Source organism: Planococcus citri, chromosome 4 (genome assembly GCF_950023065.1).
Source record: "Planococcus citri chromosome 4, ihPlaCitr1.1, whole genome shotgun sequence".
NCBI lineage: Eukaryota > Metazoa > Arthropoda > Insecta > Hemiptera > Pseudococcidae > Planococcus > Planococcus citri.
The window spans coordinates 20,602,573-20,615,027 of NC_088680.1; the positions used below are offsets into that span (position 1 = coordinate 20,602,573).

The 12,455-nt window shown below is 33.0% G+C and overlaps 1 protein-coding gene across 1 annotated transcript; it reads right to left on the bottom strand.

Annotated features, from left to right (window-relative positions):
• Positions 1–1,941: 1,941 nt before the first annotated feature.
• Positions 1,942–9,178, bottom strand: LOC135844929 (uncharacterized). Its single transcript, XM_065363326.1, has 7 exons — positions 9,021–9,178; positions 8,289–8,449; positions 3,085–3,155; positions 2,763–2,801; positions 2,543–2,669; positions 2,400–2,451; positions 1,942–2,316 (listed from the first exon to the last, which is right to left on the bottom strand). Exons 2-7 carry the CDS (start codon positions 8,437–8,439, stop codon positions 2,145–2,147), a joined length of 612 nt encoding a protein of 203 aa, XP_065219398.1. The 5' UTR covers positions 8,440–8,449; positions 9,021–9,178; the 3' UTR covers positions 1,942–2,144.
• Between the last annotated feature and the right edge of the window lie 3,277 nt (positions 9,179–12,455).

Consider the following 12,455-nt stretch of genomic DNA (forward strand, 5'->3'; position numbering starts at 1 on the left):
GCGTGTGGAAGGAGATAACCACCTTCCACACGCGATTATGATCGTACGCTTGGTAAGTGGGGTAAGGTAAGAGACGAGTTCGCGCAATGCGCAGAGGCATTCTTTACAAACTCAAATTGGGAGGTTTGCATCAAAATGAACCCTTCGAATCGCGGTCCAGATGAGGAGAATAAAAGGTCGATGATACAAATCCAAAATCGTTGATTGGAGTTTTTCAATAAAGTAAAGAAAAAAAAAGAAAAAAAAGTCATTTGTTATTGTAAATGTTTGAATTTATTTTTCAAATCTTTGGCGTCCACAATTTGGCAGCTTTTTTTCATAAAATGTTTGGGCATAAAAATATTGACGAAACAAATTATTCGCAAATCGCAGTAGGTTTTCGACTCAAACAAACGTTCAAAACAATAATAAAAAAAATAAAAAAAATACTCGTTTCTTCGATTTTAATTGGGGAAACCCTAGAAATTGTTGGCTGATAAAACCAAAGTTGAAAATGCTTAGCAAACAGCTTTGTTGAAGAATGCGAAAGTGACTTGGCACGTATAAAGGTGTCTTATGTGTGGTGTAATACGCAACACTTAAGGCACCTTTCTTAATAACGTGGCGCGTCAAAGAATTCTTCATAGCGATTTTAATAGGGTTCCCCTTGGTGGGGGAACCCTAAAAACAGACCCGAGTGAAGCTAGGGCAGAGCTCGTACTCAATTTTTCTTCCCAAAAAAGTAATTTTGTAACAGAAAAGCTTAATAAAGTAACCAAAAAGTAGGTAATTGAAAAGTATATCCAAAAAAGTAACAAAATGCAAACAAACCATACAAAAAATAAACCAGAATAAAATATAAGTATTACGAATTGAAATGTATTTAATTTTGAAAAGTTAAACTACTTCGAAAATTTTTGACAATTTTTTGGCAGCCAAGTAAGACTTTTGGCAATTTCTGACAAAAAAGAAAAATTTGTGGAAAAATAAAACGAGACTGACATTTTTGACAAAACGAATAGTTTTCTGACAGTTTCTGACAAAAATGCGAAACACGTGGACAATTTTTTAAAAAACAGTAACAATTCGAAATTTTCTGAAAAAAGACTATTTTTAGAAATAGAGGTTTTGTTTACAATTTTTGGCAAACAGCACGATTTTGACAATTTTAGCAAAAAGAAAAACTTTGTGGAAATTATTGGTAAAAAGAGATACTTTGGGAATTTCTGGCAACCAACTAAACAGGGCTTTCAAATAATTTTGAAGAAAAAAAATTTTAAAATTTTAGCAAAAATCAGCAATTTTTGAAAATAAGAAATTAAGTAGATACATCTTTTTACAGTGTTCAAGTTGATGTGCGACTTATTAAAATTTTCGAAGTGCTCTAGCTCCTTCAATTTTAGACATAGACTTGGAAAAAACTTAAACACGACTGAATGTCTGAATTAATTTGTCAGAGGTACATTCTGAATTGAAAAAAATAGGTACATGTTTGCTTGGGGGGAGGGGTGGGGGCAGAAATGTTTATTCCAAGTATGCCCCTATAGCAATAGACAATACACCACAATAGGCTCTCACAAGAAATAATGTTGTCCAGAATGAAATTTATTCAAATGACTGAAATTATAAATCAGGTATTAAAGAATCAAAAATTGAACTGTCTACTTTTGAAATCTTTAATGAATGTTTTTGAATCAGATTTTAATCAGCTGTCAAGCTGTGATTGTAATTCCACCGTCCACGATCCTGATACTAAACTAAAGAACTGAACTGCTAAAGTATTTTGAAAAAATTCCCAAGTGCGCCATCTCGTGCTGTTTCGATATGATCTACAATAATGCAACCAATCATGACGTAAGTTTGGTTGCATACTTGAAAATTTGAAGGAACTACACGCCGCATCATCTTTTCTGGTCTTTCAAAAGTAGGTACGAGTGCGTTTTATTTTTTATGATTCATTATATAGGCTTACTAAGGTATAGGAATTTTTTCTATAAATAATTGAATCAGTTTTGAGAAGTAAACGGATTTTATTATAGGCGCCTAGTTCCTTAAAATTAGATTGAATACAATATAGGAAACACTAAGTACAGCACAATTTGATGGCAATAGTTGGACAAAAAAAAAAGTCTCCTCATTGATATCGAGAGTAGCAATAAAATTACTTATTTCATAATTGTAAGATCGAAGAAATACTCGGTATTTTTCAACGATTTTTCCATAGACGCCTCCAAATCTTTCGGTACAGTTACACCATCCAATACTTCTTGTACAACTTTATCACTAATGGCTTCATTTGCTTTCAAATCGGCAGCTATAGTAGCTGCCATAACAGCTCTGAAAAGAATAAAATAATGATGTGAAAAACCATTAACTAAATATGTACACTACACTCGTTTTTTTAGATTTTTTATACTCACTCAACAAATCGATAATATGCTACAAAAGCCTTTTCACATTCATCTTCCATATCTGTAACACAGAATTTGAAAATAATTACAGTTTGACAAAATGACAATCGCATAACTAATGTAGAATTTCTAATCACAATCACATCTTATACCTTTGGTCGATCTGTAAATTTGGAACAAGTGAACCAAAAGCGAGTGACTGTTGGGTACAATCTCAGGAAGGGCTTTAAGCACGAATTTGAAAATCTTGCGAACTTGCATTTTACCTTGAGCATCGAACTACATGAACATGGACAAATAAAAATTGTTTCAAGTAGGTACTTATTTGATATCTTTTTTCTTGTAATATTTTATACTCGTGAAAATACTCACGAATCCAAGTTTTTCCAGATTGCAGTACAGGTTACACCACTGAAACGGAAAATTGACAATATGATTTTTGATTATCAGTAAATTTCATCAATTAAGTAATCATTTCTATAGGTATTAAGCAGGGACAAACGTATTGAAATTATGTTGGTAAATAATTTTTACACTTCGATTTCGAAAGGTTCAAATATTCTGGCAAATTTATTAGCTCCAGATTTCGGAAATTTAGGAATAAAGTTTATTCTAACTCATATAAATTCCACTTCTCCTTGCGAGGGTTTTTTTGGTGTGGGAGGGGGGGAGGAAGGTGAGGAGGAGTACATACCTCTGTTGTATGGAAATCTTTCGGGACCGTTTCTCCTTTGGTGACCATTCTTGCTAATTTTTTACGAATATCTGAAAATACATAGTAATAAATTACCAATCTCCTCTCATCATCAGAATTTAATGAATTGAATCATGAATGACTGGCCACTCAGTAAGGATGAGTATCTATATATCTACACATGAAAAGTGGTATTACGCAGCCCATACTAGATAAACCTCAGACTTTTTGCGGCCCATCTGGACTTTTTGCAGCCCAGTGCCGGGCTGCAAAAAGTCTATTCAGTTTTCAATCGCTACAGACATTCAAAACAAGCCAACGCAGTGTGTATATGAGGCAGAGTACTACTAAAGACCTGCATTATTCGATTTTATGAACTTGGCGCTACATGCACGAGCTATTCGAGTTCCTCACCTCCCTGGAAGCGAATGAAAACATTTTTTTGATGGCGGAAAAAGTCTGGGGAATATCTAAAAAACATACACTTGAGTGGGGAGCCCTCCTTAAAAATTGAAAATTGAATTATAAGCTTAAATATAAGTCTTTCTCCAATCTGATCGAGTATATACCTTCTTTTCATGGCCCAGCAGTGAGCTGCTTTGAGAACACATGGAAAAAATCAAGCGCGGCCCTGCTAGTGCAAACCAAACGTCGGTCCGCAAAAAGTCAGTGAAATGTCATGGGCTGCGTAATGTATGGGGGCAATCTATACATATATATTAAAATTATGACCGGATTTTTGTAATACTGAGATCTCAGCAACGGCTGAACCGATTTTGATCAACGAAGTCTCAAAAAAAAGCTTTTGACCCGTAGATGTGCAGGTTTTTATCAAAAGTTCAAAAAGTTGCACCATAAAGCTCAAAAAAGCTCAATAATTGATTTTAGCCTATACGTAGCGCATTTAACGTATACAGAGAAGTACGTATATTATACCTTGAAAGAGCATCGAAAGAAATCTAATGTCAAAGAAAAAAGTTTTCAAAAAAGTTGCGCCTTAAAGCTCAAAAAAAGCTCAATAATTGAATTTAGCCTATACGAAGCGCATTTAATGTATACAGAGAAGTACGAATATTATACCTTGAAAGAGCATCAAAAGAAGTCTAATGTCGAAGAAAGAAGTTTACAAAAAAGTTGCACCTTAAAGCTCAAAAAAGCTCAATAATTGATTTTAGCCTATATTTAGCGTATTTGATGTATGTAGAGAAGTATGTATATTATGTATACCTTGAAAGAGCATCGAAAGAAGTCAAATTTTGAATAAAAATGTTTACAAAAAAAGCTGCGCTGTAAAAAGCTCAAAAAAAGCTGAATTATGACCGGATTCTTTTGACTCTAAGATCTCAGCAACGGCTGAACCGATTTTGCTCGACGATGTCTCAAAAAAAATCTTTTGACCCGTAGATGTGCAGGTTTTAATTAAAAGTTCAAAAAGTTGCACTGTAAAGCTCAAAAAAGCTCAATAATTGATTTTAGCCTATATGTAGTGCATTCAATGTATACACAGTAGTACGTATATTATACCTTGAAAGAGCATCAAAAGAAGTCACATATTCAAGAAAAAAGTTCACAAAAAAGTTGTGCCTTAAGCTCAAAAAAGCTCAATAATTGATGTTAACTCTATACTCAAAGCCTTCAACGTATATAAAGAAGTACGTACTATATTATAGTATACTTTGAAAGAGCATCACAAAAAGACAAATCTTGAAGAAAAAAAGTTTCAAAAAGTTCCAGGTCAAAGCTAAGTGAAAGCTTGAAAGTTTTGAATTATGACGCTGATTCTTTTGTCTGTGAGATCTTAGCAACTGCTGAACCAATTTTGATAAATGACATATCGAGAAAGGCTTTGAAGTGTAGTTGTGCACTGTGCAGGTTTATGTTGAAACTTCAAACAGCTACACTATAGGCTCAAAAAAGCTCAATAATCGATTATGCTATATTTGGTGGGTACACAAAAGTACCTACATTGTACCTCAAAAAGTCTCCGCAGAAAAAAACTTATGACAAAAAAAAAACGTTCAAGTTGTGGTCATGCAGTATTTGATCTTATTTGATGTGTAAAAAAAATATACAGATTGTACCTTGAAAGAGCACAGTGAAAAAACCATTCTAGACTGTAAAAAGCTTTTAAAAATTGTCGGCAAAAGTTCAGCGAAAGTTTAAAAATTCATTATGAGTCGGTTTTTTGTGTCAGCAAGATCTCTGCAATAGCTGAACCGATTTTGATAAACAGCCGCTTGATAGAAAATTTTTGAATAGTACATAGATATGCAGGTTTATGTTGAAAGTTCAACAATTTTCACCATGGGCTGAAAAAAGCTTGAAAACCATTTACTAAATTTTGAAATGTGAAACGAAGTTACGACAAAAAGTTGATTTTATAATAAAAAAATATTCGGGGTGCATCGTCAACATTACCTCATGTCATGAACTTTAAAGCTTTCACTGAACTTTTACCATAAACTTTTGAGAGTTTTTTTCTGTTGATAATTGTTTTTCAACTTAGATCTTTCAGGGTACCTACAACATAAGTATTTTTGTCTGCCCATCAAATGTTTTTTCAGCTTATTACACAATTTTTTGTACTTTCAACGTAAGCTTGCACATCTACACTTCAAAGCCTTTTTACTGAGAGGTTGTTTTTTAGGTCAAATACCACATGTCAAGAAGTTTTGAGCTTTCGCTTAACTTTTTTCCAGAAATTTTCAAAAGTTGATGGTAAAAGTTAAGTGAAACCTCAAAATTTCTTGACATGAGATATTTGACCAGATCAAGTCATATACATATGCAAGGTTGAAAGTTTTCACCAATTCATGCAGAGGGTGCAGCAGATTGAGTCATTTGAGTCGAGACTTTGATAATCTTAGCAAACAGAAAAAGAACTACTGAAATTTTTGGTAATTTCTGATAAAAAATGATTTTTTTAAAACTAAAAAACAAAACATTTTTGTAAATTTAAAAGAAACAAGATTGTTGATTTGGTAAAAAAAAAGAAACTCAATTTTAGCAAAAAGTAGCAAGTTTGGTAGTTATCGACAAAAAAATTATGTAGTTTAAGTACATTTTTTGCAATTATTTTTGTTGCTTTTATTAGGTAAAACTATAGGGTTAAAAACGATTTTTTTAAAATATATTTTTGGTAAGAGTTTGCAATGTTGCCAAAAAGTTATCATTTTTTTAGACTTTTTAAGAAATGAAACCAGGACTTTTTGCCAATTGTTGGAAAGAGTGATAATACTTTTTCGCAACTTTTATTGAAAAACTGGACATTATTTTGATTTTTGATGAGAGTGATTGAGTGTTTTTAGAATACATTTGGGGAGAAAGCGACGCTTTGGGGTAAATTTTGGACTTTTGCGGTGATAAAAGTTGAAATTAAGTACCTATTGGAATTTTTTGCGATAAAACAATATTTTTTTTCTGTTAATTTTCAAAAAAGCCTCATCAAGAATTACAATGTTAGCCAAGAGCGGAACTTTTTGAGAATAAGATATAAACAAAGAAAGACCCTTTCAAAACTTTTCAATAATTATGTATTGCGAAAAAAGGAGAACTTTTTAGTAATTATCAATTAACAGTTTCTGGCAAAACAGGTAGATTTTTGAACAATTTTTTGGAAAAAAGGTAGGCCGCAGATTTTTTACAAATTTCATCTAAAGCAAAATTTTTTATCAATTTTTGCCAAAAAGCAAAATTTTGATCTGTACTTAAGGGGATATTCTCAATACATGGTAGTATATCTGTCCGCCTGCCAAAAATTTCAAACACATAATTCAGAGCCATTTGTGCATGGAATAGCTTCAAATTGGGTATAATACGTTTTTCAAAACATTTTGAACAATCCTGTGCATGCATTTGTCGATACGTTGAGTAGTTTTCGAAAAAATACAATTTAATGAAATGTTGGACTTTTTGAAAAAAAATCCAACATTTCTTAAAACTGTATTTATTGAAAAACTATTCAACGTATTGACAAATGCATGCACAAGATTGTTCAAAATGTCTTGAAAAACATGTACATATTTCAAATTTCAGCCCATTCCGTGCATCCGCGGCTCTAAATTATAACATTAAAGTTTGTCCCATAAGACCAATGTAAAATAAGGCATTTTGGTTATACTACTACTATGTATTGACAATATCCCCTTAATAGGAAAAAACAAGGCTTTTTGACGATATTTGTCAAAAAAATTATACCTTTTTGCAATATTCTTTTTGAAAAAGCGAAGCTCATTTTTTTGAATTTTCCAATAACTAACAGTGAAAAAATCGTGATCATTCTACATATTAGCTAATGAATTTTTAAAATGTACATTTTAGGTTTTGAAGAATCGCGCAGTATGCGCGATTAACGGGTTGGCTAGTAATTATTAAGATCACATCTCACAAGGAATTGGGAAAGTATTTCTCCTGGAAGCAAAATTTTTGAACCGTACAAATAAGGTTAATCGAAGAACATGCCAAAATACATCTCCAGTCAAAATTTCAAGTGCTAAAATGTATTTTTCAATTTTTGGAGAATTTTTGAACATTAAGGGAAAAGGTTTAAATTTCAGCAAATTTACTCAGAACGCTGAGGTTCGGTATGTACCTCATTTTCGACCTCCCGAATTAATTGATGATGGTTTCGAACGGTTCTGGAGTCTTCAGCTACATTTTTTGCAACCCTAGATTTTCAAAAAGTGCCATAAATCTGTTCAAATAAATTTTTCATCACGTTAAACGCGATTGGTGTTTGCTAGTGATTTACACTTGACCGAATTACACACAATTTTTCTGAAATTGTTTTTGGTGATTCAGAATTGAGTAGGTACCTATTTATCCAGCAATTTCATAATTGAAAATTTGAAAAAAGTGAGTCACTAATAAGCTTAAATCGCATTTTATACGCGTTGAAATGGATTTTAACAGTTTTTATGACACTTTTTTGAAATTCTGGAATTTCCAAAATATGACTGGATGCTCCAGAATTGTCTAAAACCACTTTCAATATGTTGAAATGGGGGAGGGGGGGCTCTTCGATTTACTTTTGTGCGGTTGAAAAATTTTTCAGCCAGTTAGGATAGGTAGGAAAGTATCTTTGTGTGATGCGATCAATTTCTGATTCATTTCATCAACTTTACAATAATTTTTTCCAAGTAAAGACACAATAAAAAAAATAGGTCTACCATAAAACATTGATATCATTCACTAAAGAAAATTACCTTCATCGACTGGAAACTCAGCCTTACACTGCTTGTAAACTTCGTCTTCTCTCTCGACTACTTTTTGGTGAACTTCATCTTGTTCTGAAACCTGTCCTGCCACAAACACTAAAGCAGAACTGAACACTGCAGCTAACGCAATTGATTTCATCTTGAATGTCCTGCAAATCGACAAAACAAGCAGATGTACAATTTCAAAGTCATATTACCAATATATACGAATTGAAGAAAAAGAACTAAGTAAACAAGTTTCAATTTTAGTTTAAATTCAAAAAAATATTTTTTAATGGAATTTCAAAGTAGGTATTCGGAGGTGAAAAAATTTTGAAATCAATTTCTAGGACATCTTTCTTCAGTTTTTAACATACTTACTGACTCTAAAAATCAAATTGATTGAAAAAAATAGGGGATTTATGAAGTAAGTAGGTACCTATATAGATTAGAATGACTACGAACACAATTGGAGCATAGAATTTTTCACCTAAGTAGATAGGTATATTTCAAAGCCACAAGCTAAAACAAGAAATAGGTACTAGGTATACGTAAATCAGGTAGGTGAGGTAGGTACCTTATTTTCTGAAAATTTTATGGTCTTTAATTAAGTACAAAGTATTGAAATGAAATTACAGTGATCTATTTAGAAAAGCACTCTGCAAAAAATAAGTGGCTGGGTATCAAATGATTCGAAAAAAATTAAGAAGAAATTACATTCTTAATAATCAAACCACTCACCTTTGAAAAGATAGGTACTCTTCAAAAAATTAGAATTTGTTGATATGAATTATGATGAACACACGACAAGGCAGGAGACTATCACGATACACGTTTGGACGAAATAGAGTGTTTGACCACGAATATAAGATTTAAAAATCTTAACTCTTCCTGGAAGTTCTTGGCGATGTAATTCAAAAAAATCATCTACTATTCACTCTCATTAAACGATGATCTGTTATCGTTTAATCGGTTTCGTGATCTCGTATTTTGGATCATTCGGGTCATTCGACCATTCGTCTATCGTGATTAATATCTCGTAAATTGTAAGTTTGACGCGTGAGATATGTGCGAATAGAACTGTCAATGACTCATAAAAATCAAGGTTAGAAATAGGGACAATTCTCGTAATACATTGTATCTACTATCTACATAGTTAGGTTTAATACGTACAAGAATTACGTCTAATCTATACATGCGGGCAAAATTCTCACCGTTTAAATTAGGTAATCTTGAATTTTTGCGAATCGTATGGTCAATGATTCTTACGTAATGATGATTTTTCTGATGAGGAAATACGTATCTACGACAGACTAAAATAAATCATGCGAAGTGTGAAAGGAAGACAATTTTTGATCCCTCGAAACATATTAGAAACTGTTTCGAATAGTATTGAGTAGTTCATCTGTTGCCTCCAGTAGATTTTTGAATGCTTTTTTTTAAAAGTACGTACTTGATCAGTAAAAATGGTCAAAATAAGTCCCAAAACTAATAATAATTACCCAAATCCAAATTTTATCATTTCCAGCCATTCTGGAGCCTCCAGCGTGATTTTTCAATTTCTCCAGAATTTTGAATTTGCTCCAGAAGGCGTGAATATGAAGTTGGACAGCTAAAAATCGAGTTGTATATTACACTCGACCTGTTTAACGAGTTTATCCACATTTGAGCCGATTTTGAGAGTGACACCTCAAAAGTGGCTTTATGACCAGATTTTTTTTAAATTGAAAAATCCAAAAAATCCAAAGTTCCCCGTTTGTGTGGAAATTTTTGAAATTTACGCAAATCGCTGTATTTTGTCCAAAACTAACCCCCCAAATCCACATTTTACAATTTCCCGCCATTCTGGAGCCTCCAGCGTGATTTTTCAATTTCTCCAGAATTTTGAATTTGCTACAGAAGGCGTGAATATGCAGTTGGGCAGCTAAAAATCGAGTTGTGTATTACACTCGACCTGTTTAACGAGTTTATCTACATTTGAGCCGATTTTGGGAGTGACACCTCAAGTGTGGTTTTTTGACCAGCTTTTTTCAAAATTGAATAATCCAAAAAAATCAAAAGTTTCCCGTTTGTATGGAAGTTTTTGAAATTCACGCGAATCACTGTATTTTGTCCTTAACTAACCCCCTCTCCCCAAATCAAAATTTTACAATTTCCAGCCATTCTGGAGCCTCCGGCGCGATTTTCAATTTCTCCAGAATTTTGAATTTGCTCCAGAAGGCGTGAATATGAAGTTGGACAGCTAAAAATCGAGTTGTATATTACACTCGACCTGCTTAAAGAGTTTATCCACATTTGAGCCGATTTTGAGAGTGACACTTTAAGAGTGGTTTTTTGAGGTGTCTGTCACTCTCACTCCAAAATGGCTGGAAATGGGAGAATTTGCGCTCCGGGGGTTAATTCTTGAAGAAAGACAGCGATTCGCACAAATTTAAAAAATTTCCTCACAAACGGTTATCTTTTAATTTTTTTTGATTTTTAATTTTGAAAAAAGCTGGTCAAAAACCACTTTTGAGGTTTCACTCCCAAAAATGGCTCAAATGTAGATAAACTCGTTAAACAGGTCGAGTATAATATACAACTCGATTTTTAGCTGTCCAACTGCATAGTCACGCTTTCTGGAGCAAATTCAAAATTCTGGAGAAATTGAAAAATCGCGCTGGAGGCTCCAGAATGGCGGGAAATTGTGAAATTTGGATTTGGGGGTTTAGTTTTGGACAAAATACAGCGATTTGCGTGAATTTCAAAAATTTCCACACAAACAGGGAACTTTGGATTTTTCAATTTTAAAAAAATTTGGTCATAAAGCCACTTTTGAGGTGACACTCTCAAAATCGGCTCAAATGTGGATAAACTCGTTAAGCAGGTCGAGTGTAATATACAACTCGATTTTTAGCTGTCCAACTTCATATTCACGCCTTCTGGAGCAAATTCAAAATTCTGGAGAAATTGGAAAATTGCGCTGGAGGCTCCAGAATGGCTAAAAATGGTAAAATTTGGATTTGGGTAATTAATATTAGTTTTGGGACTTATTTTGACCATTTTTACTGATCATGTACGTACTTTTTTAAAAAAAGCATAAATCGCCAAAAACAGTCAATTTTGAATTTTCAAAAATTCGCCAAAAATCGAAAAATGAACTTGGGAAGCTGAAAATTTGGTTTTGGGGGTTTTAGACTATGCTCTTTCCAAAAATCGCGGTCCCGTTCAAATCAGAGTGGGACACCTCAAGAGGTTCCCTTGTGAGTCGATTAAGACGGTTTTGAGCAAGTTGTGGAGCTCTCTGCAGCCACAGGTAGGTACTTTAAAAATACCAGATTTTCAAAAAGTGCAATTAAAATTGCACAAGTCAACTTGAGCAAAAATCCACCGACGTGATTCGAACTTGTTAGAGACCCTTTGTAAAAGATTCTGTCCCAAAATTGAGTTTTATCAAAATTTAATTTGTCAAAACACCTATCTATTTTAAAAAATGTTTTATGGTCACTTTTTTTTTGGTAATTATGAGTTCTTAGAAGAGTGTTGATCATTATTCAAGCCAGAATCGATTTTGAACAGTTTTGTCCGGAGCAATTTGAGCGTTTTTTATTGAACTTGGCTATTCTTGAAAGATTCGATTTCTGATAATTTTTTGTTTTGAAATCCATCATAAGCCTAACATAAGATTTCCTTGTCATCTTGTACACGTACGATCTTGTAGTTTAAAGTTTCTTGGAATAATTTTGATTGATTTTACCAGATATGGTTTTATGAACAACTCTTAGAGTAGATAAGTATATCATTATTTTAGCCTTTTCATATAAATTTTTAGATAGGTAATTTAAAATATAGGTAGGTATTTTTTTTCATGGAAATTTGTCCAATTCTTCAGCTTTTTTTATCTGTATGAATTTATGTATCAACGATTTGCGCTTCACTTTAAGCTGCAGATAAATTTTTATTTTTTACTCTTCGGAAACATTCAAGATAGGTACCTACCTATTCCAAGATCGAACTATTTTACATTTTGATATTGACCAGCATAATTATTTAAGAAGGAAAAAACTCAAAAAACTCAACATTTTTTTCCTTTGTTGGGAATATATTCACAACTTCGATCCATACTTTGGAGGCTCCAGCACGATTTTCAATTTTTCCAGAAGGCTTGGAAATGAATTTGGACACCTGAAAATTGAG

What these genes read in the sequence shown, in the direction of transcription:
- LOC135844929 (XM_065363326.1), bottom strand. Translation starts at nt 8,439, where the DNA reads ATGAAATCAATTGCGTTAGCTGCAGTGTTCAGTTCTGCTTTAGTGTTT. An exon ending in TGAGTTTCCAGTCGATGAAG is followed by an intron (nt 3,156 to 8,288) that starts GTAATTTTCTTT and finishes ATGTATTTTCAG; the next exon opens with ATATTCGTAAAAAATTAGCA. An exon ending in ATCTGGAAAAACTTGGATTC is followed by an intron (nt 2,670 to 2,762) that starts GTGAGTATTTTC and finishes ATGTTCATGTAG; the next exon opens with TTCGATGCTCAAGGTAAAAT.